Source organism: Dromiciops gliroides, chromosome 6, assembly GCF_019393635.1.
Source record: "Dromiciops gliroides isolate mDroGli1 chromosome 6, mDroGli1.pri, whole genome shotgun sequence".
NCBI classification, from domain to species: Eukaryota; Metazoa; Chordata; class Mammalia; order Microbiotheria; family Microbiotheriidae; genus Dromiciops; species Dromiciops gliroides.
The window spans coordinates 57386129-57404436 of record NC_057866.1 but is presented as its reverse complement, the minus strand read 5'-3'; the positions used below and the strand labels follow the sequence as shown (position 1 = coordinate 57404436).

At 37.3% G+C, this 18308-nt stretch overlaps 1 protein-coding gene across 1 annotated transcript in view; it reads right to left on the bottom strand.

Moving 5' to 3' along the window:
• The window catches only part of ARAP2 (ArfGAP with RhoGAP domain, ankyrin repeat and PH domain 2), a 234808-nt gene that overhangs the window by 176830 nt on the left and 39670 nt on the right, over positions 1 to 18308 (bottom strand). Inside the window, 4 exon segments of the mRNA XM_043971650.1 lie at positions 1997 to 2073; positions 5105 to 5163; positions 15752 to 16820; positions 17839 to 18005. Coding sequence (XP_043827585.1) covers positions 1997 to 2073; positions 5105 to 5163; positions 15752 to 16665 — 1050 coding nt within the window. The 5' untranslated portion in view covers positions 16666 to 16820; positions 17839 to 18005.

The window sequence follows — 18308 nt, the reverse complement described above, 5'->3', positions numbered from 1 at the left end:
AAGCTGAAAAGCCCTTAGAGCTATTTATATACCAGGGGGAAAATATTGCAAGTACTAAGCCAAGAAATTTAGAAATAAGGTAAAAATGTGAACAACATCTCCAAAATACCCTAAACAATTTATCAACCACCGGGGTACATAGTGTTTGGACATTTTGCTCCCACTAATTAATATTTATCTATACTAGCAGAAAGGTTATATTGCCTTAGGGTGTCAGAAGATATTTGCATAGTGACCCAAACTTAAAAATTAGGAAATTTATCTTTTCATTTTATCTAAATTATATCTGACAAGACTGAAGTCTCTCCATTGGCTTACTAGGCCATCAAAACTATTCTCAGATTTTTAATTTGGAGGAAAAAAAAGTTCTTTTTAATGGTAGTCAGTTGAACAATCCTCAAAAACTATTTAAGAGGAATTAAAATGTTGGTACACACAAGTGAATACTTTATATTACCTAATGCTTTAATTAAAACTATGTGAGAAAATTATTAATAATAGGGGTTTTAACCACACATACCTGAAAGCTTTGTTCCCGCCAGAGGACCTGTTCTCTGGGCTCTGACATCAGCATGAACCAATAGATTTGAGTAATGCTAGCCAATGAGCTTTGAACAATGTTTGTGGGCGGGCTCTGCTCCTGCCCTCAGCGAGCTTGCACAGAGATTGAGCCTCTTTGGCTCGGGAATGGGGTACAAGGGCAGAGGTAGCACTCTAGGGTTTCCATTTTCTCTCTTCTCTAGGCTTTCCTATCTTTCAGAGGCACGTGTTCTCTCTTTACTAATATCTAATATACTTTAATAAATGCTTAATGCCCCAAACTGGTGTAATAGCCTCTAATTTCTAAGTAACAAATATATTAGAAACGCCAGCTAATTTTCCCTACACTTGGGACAGGAATAGGCAACTATATATTTAGTTTTAATCGTTACAACTACAAATTAGCTTTCTTTCCCCCAAGGTATGTAGGGTTTTATTATTATTATTATTATTATTATTTTAGAATTTTATTTTTCAAATTACATTTAAAAGCAAATTTTGACATTGATTTTTTTTAAACTTTGTGTTCCAACTTCTTTTCCTCTCTCCCTTCCCTTCCCCACCCCAAGAACTCAAGCAATTCAATATAAATTATAGATGAGTAGTCATGGAAAACAATAAATTCATATGCATACATAGGGATATATTCTACCTTAGAGAAAAGATTTCTGTTATCAATCAACCAACCAACATGTATATTAAACATCTGGCACATTCAAGGCATTCTGTTACTATAGGAAATGGGAGAAGGCCCAGACCTGTGATTTCACTGGAATGGGAAATTCTTGTGTAAGAAAATTCTATCAACTCAGGTTGAGGCTTTCTCTAAAATTTATAGTCTTAGAGAAGCTGTAGAGAGAGAGACTTTCTCTACAACTTATAGTCTAGTACCTGGAACACTGAGTGGTTAAGGGACTTGCCACAGGGTCAAACAGCCAACAGGTACCAGGGATAGAGTCTGAACCCAAGTCTCCCAGGCTTTGAGGTCAACACCATGCCACCTCTCTAGAAGAGGCATACAATAGCAAAAATAAATAGTACTTGGACCTCAATACATCAAAAACTGAATAATCTATATCTTAAAATAGATAAATAGGCTATTATTAATTTGAAATTAAATAACAATTTACAGGTGAATACTATTCAGAAAAGTCTATGATGCACTGATATACTTTGTGAAATACTAAGATAATTGCGTTGCATGAATAATGAGTAGTGAAAAAAATGAAATGACAGTTCTTTCATGGTGGCCACTTTACTGTCACCTGAAACCTTTCAATGAAAGGCAAAATGTTCCTGCTTCATATTTAACTCACTGAAAAGGAATATTTTTAAATGCTTGTAATGCATAATATTTTTCATTTAGTGCACATGTGCCTTTGCAGGCACAGACATATAAGGAAATGAGGGTGGGAATATATACAGAAAAATAGTTATTTACATTAAATCAACTTACCTTGGAATTTTCTGTGCTCTTAAAAAGAAAAGCATCCCCATGTGGAAAGATCAAAGATGACTGTTCTTCAAGTGACTCTTTTGAGGAGAAAGTAAAAAGATAAAGAGATTACCTTTAAACAGTTAAAGTACCTTCACAATTATAGCAGCACTAAGATTTATTTTATGTTAAAAATGATTTTACTCATGTCCTTCTCCAATGTTTCATCATGGCATGAAAATGACCTTCGGTTTGCCATGTAAGATCAAAGTCGTGGCTGAAAATCAACTGAATTTGTATCTTTCAAAGACCAGCCAGGCTGGTGGGAGAGGCTCATCTCCTGGATGACCATTTAAGAAGTTGTGCTGATATGGGATCTTTGTTCATGCAGAAGGGAGCTATACCCATAAAATTATAGATTTCCTAATTAGTGAATTATTATAATAGGTTGTTGGATCCATGTTAAATTCCCAAGTTGTTCTCTGCTCAAAAACATGCCTTCCTTATTTTCTGCACTTTTGTTGCCCTCACTTTTGACACAAAATGCCTCCCCCCAACCACTCCCTCTGCTATTGGAAATTCAACCCATCTTTCCCTTCCCTAACAAGCTTGAATTCCTTCATCTTTCCTTTCTCTGAAATCCTATATGATTAAATATGTCATCGCTTTGATAAATAATCACGTACTACTTTGTGACAGTTCTGGCACTACAGTCTTCAACTACCATTTTACTCATCTAGTGTTATTTAATTTTTCATATGGTTATGTCTTATTTCTATAATTGGGCAGCAAAATGGCACAGTGGATAGAGTATCAGGCCTGAAAGTCAGGAAGACCTGAGTTCAAATATTACAACAGACACTTACTAGCTGTGTGACCCTGGACAGGTCACTTCACTCCATTTGCCTCTGTTTTCTCATCTGCAAAATGGGAATAATGATAGTACCTACCTTTGAGGGTTGTTGTGAGGATCAAATGAGGTCATTTCGATGCACTTAACACAAACACCTGGCATATAGAAAGCACTTATAAATCTATTATTATTCATTAGACTCTACACTCCTTGTGGACAAAGACTGCCTTAGCCATCTCTCATAGGATTAGCATCATGCCTTGAAAACAGGAGGAACTAGACTGCAGAATGAGACATGAGGGAATATTTTTGCTTAACTAGCTTATATTTATTAAAATATTTTTTCCTTCCTCCATCATGACAGTGAGGTGGAAAAGAGAAAAACAAAAACCCTGGGTTTTGCTCTCTGAAAAATAAAATTTAATTAGAAAAAGAAAATGGTAAGAACTCAGTAAATATTTGATGTTTGATCTTTTGAGCTGCAATAAGTGTCTCAAGATTTTGCCCAGTGGGCAACTTTATTTTTTTCCCAAGCACTGCAAATATTTTAGGCCAACGTCTTGGAAGCAGAAGAAAAGTTTACAGTTTCTTCAAAACTTTGGGATTAAAAAAAAAAAGTTAGTGCCATGAGAAAGCACTACTTTCATAATCAAATTTTAACATTTTAAGATAGATGGGCCAAGATTCCATTAATGGTTGCTTATTCTAATAATTTTGTTTGATGTAACCTACAGATTTAGAGAAAAATTATTCTTCCAAATATTATATTCACTTGATGTTCCTTTCATATTAACTTAAATTACTTTGATTAACCAAAATACTCTTGTCCCTTTTACTCTGGGTAGCTCAGGTTCAATTGTGTGTGTGATCCTTTTAAAATACATTCAAGGTAACATGGCAATCAGCAATCTTCAGTTAAATAAATTTCTCTCTCCCTCTCTCCCTCACTCCCTCGTTTGGTAAAACTAGGACATTACCATCAGCATCTACAGGGAGGTTGCCTGCAAGGAAATAAAGTTAAAATGTGCACGTCTAGAACCTAAACAACCAGAAAATGGGTCAATAATCATATTTTCTTCCCTAAAATATGTTCATGATGACAATTCTGCATTACTCCTTTGAAAAGTAACAACACCCCATTCCCTAATAATCTGTGGGTTCACTATGATCACATTTAACACCCAGAATGATAAACCAATGAAGAATGTCTTCTTGATTTTTCCATACTAGTTATTTTGATTTCTAGCCAAACAGCTTCACCAGGGGCATAGTTTTAATAAAAGTCACTGCTCAGCTAGGTCAGGAAGTTAGAATTGACTCAGCTCAGGATGCTTCAGGGGGAAACAGTACTGTTTTGTGCCCCAGCTCTTAACTCCACTTCCACCACCACATTTAGTTTAGTATTATTCCCACCCCCATTCAATTATCTGGGCAGTTCCTTCTGTAAAGCCCTAGATAATAGAGACAAAGAAGGTCCCAATAAAGCTCACTTTGTGGCCAATCTGCTCCAAATTAAGTTGGTCCTAAAATGACACACAATCTACCAGGGGTCCTCTACTCAAAGCCTTTCACCTAGTAAGAATCTGCCAGAATTTGCAAACCACTCCATAGTAAGGCATTGGTATAGGACTTCTGTGGAAGATTTTCCAATGCAGAACTGTGAGATATTCACTGATAAAACATACTATTCCATATCTGATTATTCAAACATCCAATGCTTTTCTAGATCTAATCTGCCTGTACATAAAATATTCAAGTTTCCTAGAGGAGAGCTATCAGAATAAGCCATCCCCACACCTCTTCTGTTTATTGAAGCTGCCAGTTTTGCAGGTCCTTCCATTCCCCAAAATGGTATTTGATCTTAAGGCATTTGCTGCCTTTTATTAAGAAAAAAAGCATCTGAACTTGCAGCACAAAAGAAGAAAGGTTTTTGGTCAAAGAACAATTAGCTGGGACATCCCTCTCAAGTATTTCCTGTTTATCATGCACATGCAGACTGCCAGGACCAGTTCTAATCCAACTAAATGCTTTCATTGGTGCCTGGAGAATGACCCAAGTTTTCTATATAAACATGTATTTTAATGTTCAAGGTTTCCAAGCAGGCTTTGCTATATTTTTATTCACTCACTTTAAAAGTACCCAAGCATGTAGTGTAAACAGACAATTAGTTATGTCATTTCCCTTTCCACCTGCTTATGAAATAGGGAGTCTGAAAATTTTCATTCCACTTGCATTTAAAACATTCAGTGACTGCTGGCTTAAAAGAATGAACTCACTTTGCACAGTGAATGTCTTTCCATTGGAGTTCCCACCAAATCTCCTCTCTCGGGCATAGCTTCAAACAAAGGAGAGAATCAGTTACAAATTAATTTCACAAGACAGCCAATAACTAGCTTTATACTCACCTGGGAATGACCATTACAGTAACAATGGTAAATATCTGAAATTTACAACGCAACTTTTCTATGGTTGTGTTGCCTTAATGTCTCAACACATCTAACATATTTTGTAGAATTGTAGGACTGGAAGAGGATCTTAGAAATCATTAAAGACCAAACCCCTTCCTTTCAAAAATGAGGAAACTGAAAAGCAATGAGGTTAAATTACTTCCCCAAGTTCACACAGAAAGTCTAGAATCCTTTCAATTATGAGAATTATTTCCAGTACCAGTAAATTACTATTTTTTTTTAAAGAAACAATGCTTACCATATAAGACCTCCAATTCTACTCATGAAACTAACTGGTACTTATCAGATAATTCACTGAAAAGCTTTTTTTTTGGGGGGGGGGGCAGGGCAATGAGGATTAAGTGACTTGCCCAGAGTCACACAGCTAGTAAGTGTCAAGTGTCTGAGGTCATATTTGAACTCTGAATCTAGGGCCAGTGCTTTATCCACTTTGCCACCTAGCTGCCCCCCAAAAAACAAATAAAAAAAATACTTCAGTAGACACTGGAAATCCTTTAAGATAAACTTTGTAATAAGCATATTAGTAATATACAATTATCATTAAATGCCTGGAATTTGAATAGAGGCTTAGTATCTGCAAAGTAATTAGACATGCATTAACTCAGCGGATCCTTAGAAAACTTTCAGGTAGATAAGATGAATATTATTATCTTCATTTTACAGATGAAGAAACAATTCCATATAAGTTAAATGAATCACCCAACATCAAACATTTGCTAAAGCTAGAACTGCATATAGATCCCAGTTTTAGGTCTTGGGATCCCTACTCTGCTCCATAATCTATTATGTCATTGCTCCTTCACATTTAGTATAAACTGATATGCTGATTGCATTGGCATTTTCATCTATTCCCTCTAAATTCAAGGGAAAACCTTGGAGGGCTAATATTTGACAATGGTTTGTTAGCACACAAGTTATTTCAAACTATATCCCTAGAAAAATGTTCACTGATTCAATCATTTTACCAATTGGTTGGCACCCCCTCCCAGTTAGTGTAAATTATGAAATCACATAATTTTAGATTAAAAAGGGGCCTCCACAGTCATCTAGACCAATGTAAAACTAACGAAAAAGATCTCAACTACAATATAGCCAACCATCTAGTCTCTATCTGGACAATTCACATGGGGTGTGGGGGGGAGGGTCTCTGGGGGGGTGTTGCCAATACTTGAGACAACTATCCACTTTGGTATGGTATGGTATATGGCTCAAATTGTCAAGAACCTCCTTTTTTTCTCTTATACGCAGTCTAAACCCACCTCTTCACAACTTCCATATGTTACTCCTAATGCTAAACTTTGGGATTTGAGTAAATCTAATCCATCTCATCCATGGGCACAGTCTTTTCAACATTTCAAGGCTTAACATTCCCAGTTACTTCAACTAATTCTCATATGGCATGAAGAGAGTAACTATCCAGGTACCCTCCTCTGCCTTCCCTGACCACACAGACCATATCTAGAATATAGTTCAGTTTTGGATACCCCAGTATAGGAAGGACATTTGACAAACTACAGACTGTTACCTACTTACTGCTGGAAATTATGTGTCTCTCTAAAACAGCCTAAGATCACATGAGCTTACTTAACTGTGATTTTACTCTATTGATATGTACCGAGCCTGCATTGCACTTAAACCCACCAAATCTCTTTTGGGGCAAATTGCTGTATAACCATGATTCCCCCAATCTTGTACTTATGAATTCAACCAACGTATAAGACTTTCTATTTATCCCTGTTTAATTTCATCTTATTAGATTCACCCCAACGCTCAGAAACATCCAGATCTTTTAGAATCCTGACCCTATGATCCAGTATGTTGTCTATACCTTCTAGCTTTATCACCTAAGAAAATGTGATAATTGGTCAGCTGTTTAATAAATTTAACAATATAAACGATTAACCTCTCCAGGTAATCTCCAATGCCTCTTTTCATTGCTCTTTAAGGTTTAAGGTCTCTAATATTTCTTGCATCTGGTTTCTTTATAATGACGCCAGCCACATCCTCATCCACCTCTTATTGGCCTCTTACCTGAACCTTAACCAGTACCATCATTTATACAGGCCTAGTCCCATCCTTCCTATACATTAAGAGAGAGAAAAACATTCTTCAAATGTTTAATTCCTATTATTTCCATCTCAGAATTCAGTAGAGTGGCTTCCAGATGTCATTCACATCAAATCTAAACCTTCAGACCCTTCACCAATTAGTACATCCTTTCCCTAATGGCACCTAGATGGATGACCTAATGGATAGGATGCGGGAGTTTCATTCCTGACTCAAACACTTAATAGCCATGGAACCTGGAGCAGGTCAGTGAGCCTCTTGGAGGTTCAGTCGCCTTATCTGAAAATAAGAGGTTTGGACGTGATCGCTCTACAATGCTTAACACCTCTAATCTATGATCCTATCATCTTAATGCATTGCTTACAAGCAGGGCCAGACCAGAAGTCAGGGCAGGCAAAACTCTAAGACACTCTCTCCATCTTCTGCACTGCTGTAGATTCTACAACACTATCGCTTCCTTCTCTGAAGGCTCCCTCAAATGTTGTTCCTCCCTAGTGGTTTTCCAGACTACTCCCTTACTCCCATTTTCCCAGAGGACTCACACAGGGCATTTCTTGGTTTTTACTTCATGATACAGTGCCATGTAGAACTATCCTATTATTGGGTAAGTGTGGAAGGGGTAGGGGCATTTTCTCATCTAAGTTCTATGTTTGGGGCATGGTGGATGAAGCACCACTAGCCCTGCATTCAGGAGTACCTGAGTTCAAATCTGGCCTCAGACACTTGACACTTAACTAGCTGTGTCACCCTGGGCAAGTCACTTAATCCCCATTGCCTGCAAAAAACAAACAAATTAAGTTATATGTTCCTCAAGTGAAGGGATAACATTTCTTCTGTGCAATACTTGGTTTAAAGTTGCTTAATATTGGCAGACTGGCTACTGCAGTCCCACTTAGCTCTCGGCTGTGGGAAAACCATTTCCACACTTGGGTCTTCAGATTACTCCAGATATCCAGAATTTACCACGGGGCAAAGTGTACTCCTGTGTTCTTGACACACTTACATAAACGATAGTACCTTAGCTCGATAATAGACTGTTGGGGCCCATGGTAGCCATAACGTAAATATTCACTCTTCAAAACTGCTTTAAAAGTCAAACATGTAAAAATATACCATTTCAAACTACTAAACAACACAGTTGTTTTAGAAATAGAGAGCCAACCTCAGCCTCTGGATGATCTGATTTCAAATCCTTCCTCTGTCATAAACTGGCTGTGTGACCTTGTCCAAGTCACAGAACTTAGTGCCCTAGGCCATGCTCTAAACCATAAATTATACATCAGCTGTCCATCTGACTGCCCAGGAATTTCCACACTGGGAGTTCGATTTGGCAACAAAATCACAATTCCAGTAAAAAATAAGGTAAAGTAAAATAAAAAAATCCAACAATAGCAGCATTTACTTGTGTTGCATTTTTCTCCCCAGTGCTATTTTTCCCCCAAATTTTAAGACTTATCCATTAGAAAACCAAGACTCTTCATTTTTAGAATTTTGTTATTTATAGAATCATAGAGAGTCAATCTAGTTGAAGGACCTGAGATCAGCTAGTCTGTCCCTGTTGTGTTATAAAATAAACAGATTCTGGCAGGAAGTTAGTTATTTACTCAAAGACTTGACCCATGAGAAAGAAACTATCTCAGGAAATAAACTATGCTCTTAACCACAAGGCCTAGAAACAATTACAATGTAGACACAGTTCTTAGAAGGTATTTCTCCTCCTTCTCTTGATTTCCCCAATACCATAGTGGGACCTTTAAAGATAACGACTATGGCCAATATTTAATAACATTTTACAGTTTTACAAAGCTTTTTTATATCCGTTATCTCACTTAATCCTCACGAACAACCCTCTAAGGCAGGGAGCACCAGTATTCCCCTCATCTTGCAGATACTAAAACTGAGGGAAAGCTCTTGAAGGGATGCAGATGCAAAGAAAGATTAAAGTAATTTCCCCAAGGTTAGACAGCTAGTGACACTTGAAAGGATTGCAAACCAGGTCCCCTGAATCCAAATGCAGAATTTCTTTCCCTTACACAAAAATGCCTCCTGATAAGCCCTGTAACTATTTAATGCCATCTAATTAACACCCTGTCCCTGGCCTACTTTATAGTTCTAAATTTGCCTCTGGGGCCCCTTTTGGCTTCTGATAGGTTCAATGAAATGAAGGATGGGTACTGAACAAATTCCTGGGGGGGGGGGGAGATGAAGAGGACTAATGGACTGGAGAAGTGGGGAATTTCAGAGGGCATAGAATATTATGATGAAAATGACACTGAGAGGCTCTACCACTTCCCCCTCTGGGTTTATTAGCCTGGAGTTATGATTTACAAACCCTCTGAGCACAGAAATGGCCTATCCCTGGCCCAGTATGAATAACATCACCATCAACCTTCCAATGATAATTGTTTTAAAAAGAGGGAGGGAGAAATTAGGTTTCCCAGTTACTAATGGAGGTAAAGTATGCCCCCTCCCAAGTATTTTGACAGAGTTCTAGAAATGTTTGCTATAAACAATAAATTAAAGCATAAATTAAATATGGTAAAATCAGCAAAGACAAAATTATCCCTATCCACAAATAACAAGATGGTTTACTTAGAAAAACCCAAGGAATCGATGATGAAAAAAATACATCTCCAGAGCATTCTAAATACTATATGGAAAAATTACATTAAGACATGGAGAAGAATACCACAGAAAAGGAGGAATAGAATGATTCTGATGAACATACTCATAGTGATGAAGTCAAAAAGTCATGTAAGTAGGTAAATACCCAAATAAACTCTTATCTGGCCAATGAATGGAGCATTCGGGTGTGTGAAGAGATCGAGTGGGAACATGAATATTTCTGACTTCCTATTTATGACGTAGAAGAAGTCCATTTAACTATAACTTGGGGGCTATTGATAAATTGAAACATTTTGAACTGGAAAGGGAATTCTATTGCATTAGGGCTGAAGACGGGGTCACATGTCAACTATGCCACTAACCAGCATCCACAGATCACATAATTTATCTAGGCCTTAGTTATCTCACCTGAGAATCATTTCTAATCCCTCCCAGCCCTAACATTCTATGAATCTCTGATTTCTACTGTTGGAGTACTGAGAAAAAAGACTATATCTGGACTCTTCTCAGAGCCCTATGGGCAAAGAGTGAGTCTGGTTTCAGGCCCTACAGCTTTGTCACCCAAACCTCCCAGCAGGGGGCCACTGGGCACATGAGGCTCTGAGGAGCTGAGGCTGATGGGCCTTAGGCCCAAAGTAGGGCCTGAAGAAGGGCCTGGGTTTTGTGGGAGTCGGGCTGGGCTGGGAGTTCACCTTGAGGCGCCCGAGGTGATCCCCATATGACTGGTGACTCAGAGCTCAAGCCCTGACTTGGGTTTTGTTTTGTTTTGAAAAGTTATGTTTACATAAGCACTGTTTTAGTGGGGAACGGGGACATTCTTAATCCAGAATAGAGTTGGGGCCTAAGGCCACAATCTGATTGGTCAGTAAATGGAGCAATCTGATTGGTCAAACCCCAAGTCGGGTTTTCTTTCTTGAAGAGTTATGTACATTAACACAGTATTGTTCTAAGGAGGAGCTGACACTCTTGCCCAGGATAGGTTTAGGCCTGGTATCGTAGTTTGTAATATCTGATTGGTCAAGTGCTACCACCTGACTAGTTTCTAACACTATGATTGGTCCACTTGGTACAATCTGATTGGTTGTTATTGTTATGCTGTATGTTGCTTGGGGGGAAGTATGTAAATGAGGGGTAGTGACTAATGCCTTAATGTGATTGGTCAGAGGGGACCCCTTGAAGGGTATAAATAGAGGTGAGGGACCTCACTTCAGTGTACTCTCGGGCACATTCAGAAGAGTCCCCATCTTCAAGAAGATGAATAAAGCCTTCACTCACCAACTGCTGCCTGCTTGGAATTTTTGAACATCGACCTGCTAGCAACACTAGGGCTGCCAACACTAGAGCTGCTAACACTATATCTATGCAACACTATGAGTGGTTAGCTGCATTTCTAACAGTACTAAACACTTACCATATGTACATTAGTCAATTATATTTCTTACTGGCTACAACATGCTCTTTATACCTTACATGAATTAGTGAAAAATGAAATGCAATAAAATATATTTGGCATTAACCCTAAATTAATCAAAGAAGCAGCTATGTAGCACAGTGAATAAAGCACTGGTCCTAGACTAAGTAAGACTCACCTTCCTAAGTTCAAATCTGACCTCAGATACACTTAGTAGATGTGTTAACCTGCACAAGTCACTTCACCTGTCTGCCTCAGTTTCTCATCTGTAAAAGGAGCTGGAGAAGGAAATGGCAAACTACTCCAGTACCTCTGCCAACAAAACCCCAAATATGGTCATAGAAAATTAGAAAGAACTGAAAAATGACTGACCAACAAAACTAAATTAATGAATATATTCCAACCTTAACTGCAGCAGAGCTACCAACCTTATCAACTGTAGTTTCATTCACAGAGCTTCAACAAGTTCCTATATATGTACTAGGATATAAGTAGGCACTATCTTACTTTTGTTTTGTAATCTCCACTTCCTATCACAGTGCCAAGTACACAGCGTAATTATATGCTTATTGAATAAAATATAAAAAGTATATCTTTAGTTTAGGCCAAGAAATAAAATAATTTAAACACAACCACTTGAAAAAAGGCCCAATAGATAAAATTATTTACTCAAATGAATTCAAATAATACTTCTCATCAAAATATTTTTAGTCACTGATACCAAAATTAAATACTTTGAAAACCACCACCTAAGATTTTTCCTCAGTGATTTATGTTGGCCTATTATCTCCAGTCACAATTGCCACACTACAGTAAAAAAAAATTACAGATACCACGAAGCATGACAGCATATCTGTCAGTAAATGCAGACTCTTCTCTCATCACAGATATATTTCACAATCCAATTTCAAGAAAAAATTACAAGCTGTAATCCTTAGGCAGAGTGAGCCTCAAAAACTTTAACAGATCTCTCAATGTTAGTGCCCCAAGTATATAACTATACACACATGTGAACTGAGTTGGCACCCCAAAGCCAGTTGATTGAGAACAAATGATCAAGAATTTGAAATCCCTTGTTCATTGGTAATTGAAGTCTCAGCATCATTATCATCTGGGAATTGTTACAGACAAGCACTTCCTGAGTAAAAACAAGTAAAAGAATATAAAAATTACCAAACTTCTGACAATTGCTTAACTTGTAAAATATGATACAGTGGAATAACCACCAACGATGTCCTCAGAAAACCTGGGTTCAGACCCTTAGTATTACTGCCACTGTGACCTTGGACAAGTCATTAAATTTTGCTGGACCTGACTTTCCTCATCTATAAAATGAAGCGGTTGGGCTAAATAGCATTTGAAGACCCTCACAGTTACAGAGCTATGAATTTAATACATAAAACACATCTGCATATGCACAAATGTTTCAATGGAGAACTCTGAATACAATTTTTTTAAAGCCCTTCCAAATAGCGCACAAAGATAGACATTGTTAAAATAGCAATTCTTCCTGGAGAATTCCATGTCTATTAAAAGTAACACTACCCTAGGAGTTTATAAATGAGTGCATTGATTGTAAGTTAAACTAGCTTTTGAACTATTGTTTCAAAAATCAAAAGTGACAGTTTTGCACTAATCTGTGTGACTTAGGTTAGAATTTCAGTCATATCAATTTGATTTAAACTTTTATTTTAGCAAATGTCCCCTACAACTTGAGGTAACTGAATAATAGCTACTTAGTCCAATCTTTCAAATGGTCCTTTGCAACTATATGTCAAACTGAAAAGACAATATACCCATTTGATATTCTAATTTACTGCGGTGAAACATAAATGTTACTGACTAAAAATCAGAAGATTTTATTTCTAATTCACATCAGCCATTAATTAATTATAACATTAGAAAGTCATACTTCATCTCTCTGGGCCTCAGTTTTCTCATTTGTAAAATAAACACACTTGGACTAGGTAAGGGGATCAGTTCCCTTTCTAGATCCACAGATCAACGACTATATAAGATTCTCTACTCCCTATTATTTTAACTAAAAGAAAAAATGTATTTTGAAGCATCTATTTCCATTTCAGTGATTACCACTGTAGCTTTATTGCAGTTAAGTTATAGTACAGCTTTCTGTGTGATACCAACTTGGAAAAACTTGTCTTTCATGAATAATGAAAAGTACACTCACAAAAAAGTATTTTCTTTTTTAAAAGGGAAGGATAATTACTTTGTATTTTTAATAATGTGTGGTTCATTAAATGCCTGAAAAAATGCACTCATTTTCACTGTCTGTAGTTGCTTTGTGCCTATATATTCTTAGAAGCTACATCAAGCATTACAGTTCAGGCATTACAGTTTCATTTAACATAGGAATCATTGAATCACAGAATATTAGAAACATAAAGAACCTTAGAGATCATTAATCCAACCTTTTAATTTTACAGGTGCTGAGACCCTAGAGGGTTTAGTTAACTTTCCCAAGGTCATAAAACAAATCAGTAGAATAAACTCCAAGGGGGAGGTCAGACTATCTGGATTATAATTCCAGAGCTTTGGCAGATGACATGTTGAAAGCAATCACAGACATTCATATGTTCGATTTCCAGAAAATACAAATCCATAAATAAAATCCATGTAAATCACTGACTGCAATTTTAGAAATATGTTGATTTGGTTACAGCTTTTAAATAGGATATCTTTAAAAATCTCCTTTTAACTTTTTTTAAACCAAATCTGGGATTTCAACAGTGTAAGCTTGCTCCCCTATCAACGTAGAGTAGCACCGATTCAGCAGCCTCTTAAGAGCAGAGGTTCACTTTTTGTGGGGAGCATGAATCCCTTTGACAACCTGCTAAATCCTACCGTACAATTATCAGAAGTTTGTTAGTTTCATCAAATAAAATATACAAGATTATGAAGGAAACCAATTATATTGAAATGTATTTATCTATATATGTATACGCACAAACATGCATGCATGCATGCATACATACATACATATGATACACAGTCCATATTTGCCACTGCATCAAAGCAGCCAGAGAGAATCATGATTAGGTAACTTGGCTCAGAATTTACTTAGATACATTCCTATAAAGCAGTTAGTGCACAGTGATTATATTTCCATTTCAACTCTTTTATTCTAAAGATTCAAATCGCACAAATACCAAGACCTGTTTTTTTAATATATGTGATGTACAACTTGCAACTAGAAAACTTTTTTTAAATTTCAGTAAAGTTTTTGAAATGCAATATAATCACCGAAATAAAATATATCTTATACAAAACTGACCTCTTTGCTTGGAAAGAGACAAAGACATTTAATATTCCTTATATTTTTCTGACCAGAATACATATTTAAATGGGACCATAAAATCAGCTGCACTATAGGTTCCTTTTCAGGTTCCTATCCATCATGCTTCTGCATGCCAAAAATATTCAGTTTTTAAAGATTATATCTCCATTTTTCTTTTGTTTAAGAGGCCAGTTTATATTAATTTTAACAGAAAAAATGCTTGGAAAGTAAAGATAGTATCATGCAGAAATGTCAGTGATTTTGAAATTCCTGAAAAACCATCCAATTCTAAAATAGGTGCTCCAATCCTAATTTCTCAAGCGCCCTGCTTTTCTTTCTTTTTCTTTTCCTGGTTTTCCCCCCAAATACCATTTGGAACATTCATGGAAATTGTAGATTTGCCCCTGTCACTATGGATGCCTGAAAACTATATGGAAACAAATCACTGGCTAGGTATAATGGGTAGACAAGACAGAATCTGGGCCTGCTCGATTTATTTCTTAGACCCTGTGGAAAAATTATAGAATTTCATAGATGGTTCAGAGCCAATTCATAAATAATGAAATTATTTTTGTTAATGGTTCTTACTATAACAAATCACATTTCTGTAATACTCTAAAGTTGATAAAGTATTCACAACACAAGAGGCCATATAATGTAAAAGAGAGAAAACCAGTCAAGGTTGACTGGTTGTGTGAACCCTCCCCCACCATGCAAATCAATTAAATTGTCAGTGTTCTAATAAGCAGCAGAAGTGATTCTGACCTTTATTGGTCGAGGGAGTTTCCCCATTTGGGGAACTTCTTATACCAATCCCTTGCCCTGTCTTCTTCACAATTAAACTCTAAGGTAGGGAATACATATACTATTTTATATTTTATACATTTTATAAATGAAAAAATTGAGGTTCCAAAGATGTGATTTGTCAAGCATATATTCACTCCAGGTTTCTTTCTACATCATGCTACCTCTGTATTGCACAAATATAATTATCCAGAACAACTAGTCATAAGTACCCCAAACTCAGCTCTCTTCCATCATCAAAGTCCTTCCTTACCTCCCTGAAACTGCTCCTTTGGATGACACTGGGATTTCTGGCACAGGCCTGTGTCTGAGCATGAAAGATCGTGATGGTCTGGAAACCAATTTACTACAACTCCTCATAGGTGCTAGATGTTGTGTGGATGAAATATACAAGTCGTTTACAATCATCTCTCCTTTAAATTCAAAGAATGGAGATGGAGCTGGTCTAGCTGATACAATCCCAGGCTCGTTTTCAGGACTTGTTTTGGAAACAGAATAATCAAGGGAGGAAAGATGTCCTCTTTCCTCATTATGAAACACCCCAGGACTGTCGAGATTCCAGCCAACTTGCCCTATTTGTTCTTTTTCATCTGCGCAATCCATATTCTTTTTTGTAACCAAAGCTGTGTTCTCTGTACTTCCACTGTCAAGGGCAACGTTTTGACAACAATCCAAATTCTGTGGGGACACACTGTCTAGAAGAGGAGAATCACTCTGCTTAGAGAGAGAAGATGTATCAACTGAGTCTGTACACTGCCCATTTTCATTACAGATATCATTTCTGCAGGGAACTGTTGTTGAAGCCTCCAAAGACTCCGGGCCAATGCTCTGATTCCCACACAAATCTGAAAGTTTGATCCAGGTATCTGAACCAGAAGACAAATCCTGTTCATCCTTTAATATTACTGGGTCCTTCTTTCTTTTCTGAATGTTTGCATACACCACAGGGTCCGGCAGTTTTGAAAGGATCATCTCCAACTGTTTGAGAATCCTTCTTCGATGGCCTGTAGGCAATACTCCAATTTTCTGTAGTATGCTGTCATTTATCTCGGCACAGTCTTTCACAGTATGGTAGCCAGATTCCTGGAAGTATAAAAGATACTGCTCCAAGTTAATGTTTGTTAACAACTCTTTGAGGTCAGAATTCATTTCACTGACTGAGGACATAATGGTGGCTTCATTACTAATCCCTGTTTTAAGTACAGGATAGCATAGGCCAGTGAAAGTGTTTCTGAGTCAGATCATCTTCTACCATTTGTGGCATATTAATTTCTTCAGAACAGTATTCCTCTCCACAATATGAGCTCTGAACATATTTAAACCTGTAAAACAAAGATGCATTGTGCTTCATTAGCAAGTAGTCTTTCTTTAAAATATAGTATCTACACAATCAAATTTCTCTGAAGAAAAATATAATAGTGGATGTTAGGCCGGTGATTTTCTGACCCAGAACCCCAGTCCAAGACACATTATTGGGGCAGGGCCTTGAGATATATCAAGTTGTAAATATACATTAAAAAGTTCTATCATCACCACATTCTTTTTCAAAGAAGTCCCTTGAAATAGTTGGAAAACTCTTGACTTGGTAAATATGCACACTCCCAATCCACTTCCACATGACCCCAAATGCAACATGGTCTAATGCAGGGGTTCTTAACCTGGGGTCTGTGAATTTTTCTGTTTCATTTGAGTTTAACCTTTTGATAATTCTAATATAATTGGTTTTCTTTGTAATCCTGTGCTTTTTATCTGATGCACTTTCAAACATTCTGTGGAGGGGCAGCTAGGTGGCACAGTGGATAGAGCATCGGCCCTGGATTCAGGAGGACCCGAGTTCAAATCAGGCCTCAGACACTTAACACTTACTAGCTGTGTGACCCTGGGCAAGTCACTTAACCCCAACTGCCTCACTTAAAAAAAAAAAAAACATTCTGAGGATGCGTAGGTCTATCAGTCAAAGGGGGTCCATGATGCAAAAAAGGTTAAGAATCTCTCTGTATTATGGACATCAATCTAACATGCACAGGGGACAGCTAGATGGTGTAGTGGATCAAGCACTGGCCTTGGATTCAGGAGGACCTGAGTTCATGTCCCACCTCAGACATTTGACACTTACTAGCTGTGTGACCCTGAACCCTCATTGCCCCACCCCCCAAAAATTAATTAATTAATCCAACGTGCGCAGTGGAGACCAAGAAGAGCTACTGGTGACTTCAGCTAAGCCATTTTACCCTTCTTGAATCTCAGTTTTCTCCTCTTTTGGAACAGATGACCTTTGAGGTCACTTACAGCACTAAATCTAGTTCCCAGAAATAAGTGGCAGAGTAAATAGGGACTAACCTGGTTGTCAGAAAGACGTGGGTGAAAGTCCTGCTACTAATCCATGCTGGGACCATGAGCTAGTTCAGTCAAACTCTTACTGCCTCAAAGATATTCTCTATGGCTAAGTTACAGATAAGTAGCTGATCTGCATTGGTAGAGAGTTTCCATATCAGCAGTGTACAGGTCTAAAATGAAATGAATAAAAAAACACTGAAAACCAAATCCGATAACACGTTACTATTTCTGCATCATTAAGTAACACAAGAGGGGGCAGAACACCTGAATTCGTCCAATTTTAAGTTGGGAAATGTAGGGCATATTTTCTTCTATTACAAAGCGAATCCTCCACTCAAATCTTATTTTATCACATTACTGTGTTTTCAAAGGCAATACCACAGAAGCAAAAACAAACTCAGGAAGGTAGGTAACACTAAGCTAGAAAGGTTTCCAGTACATTCTTGGCAAGAGCCTTTCTGTTATCTGAGGAC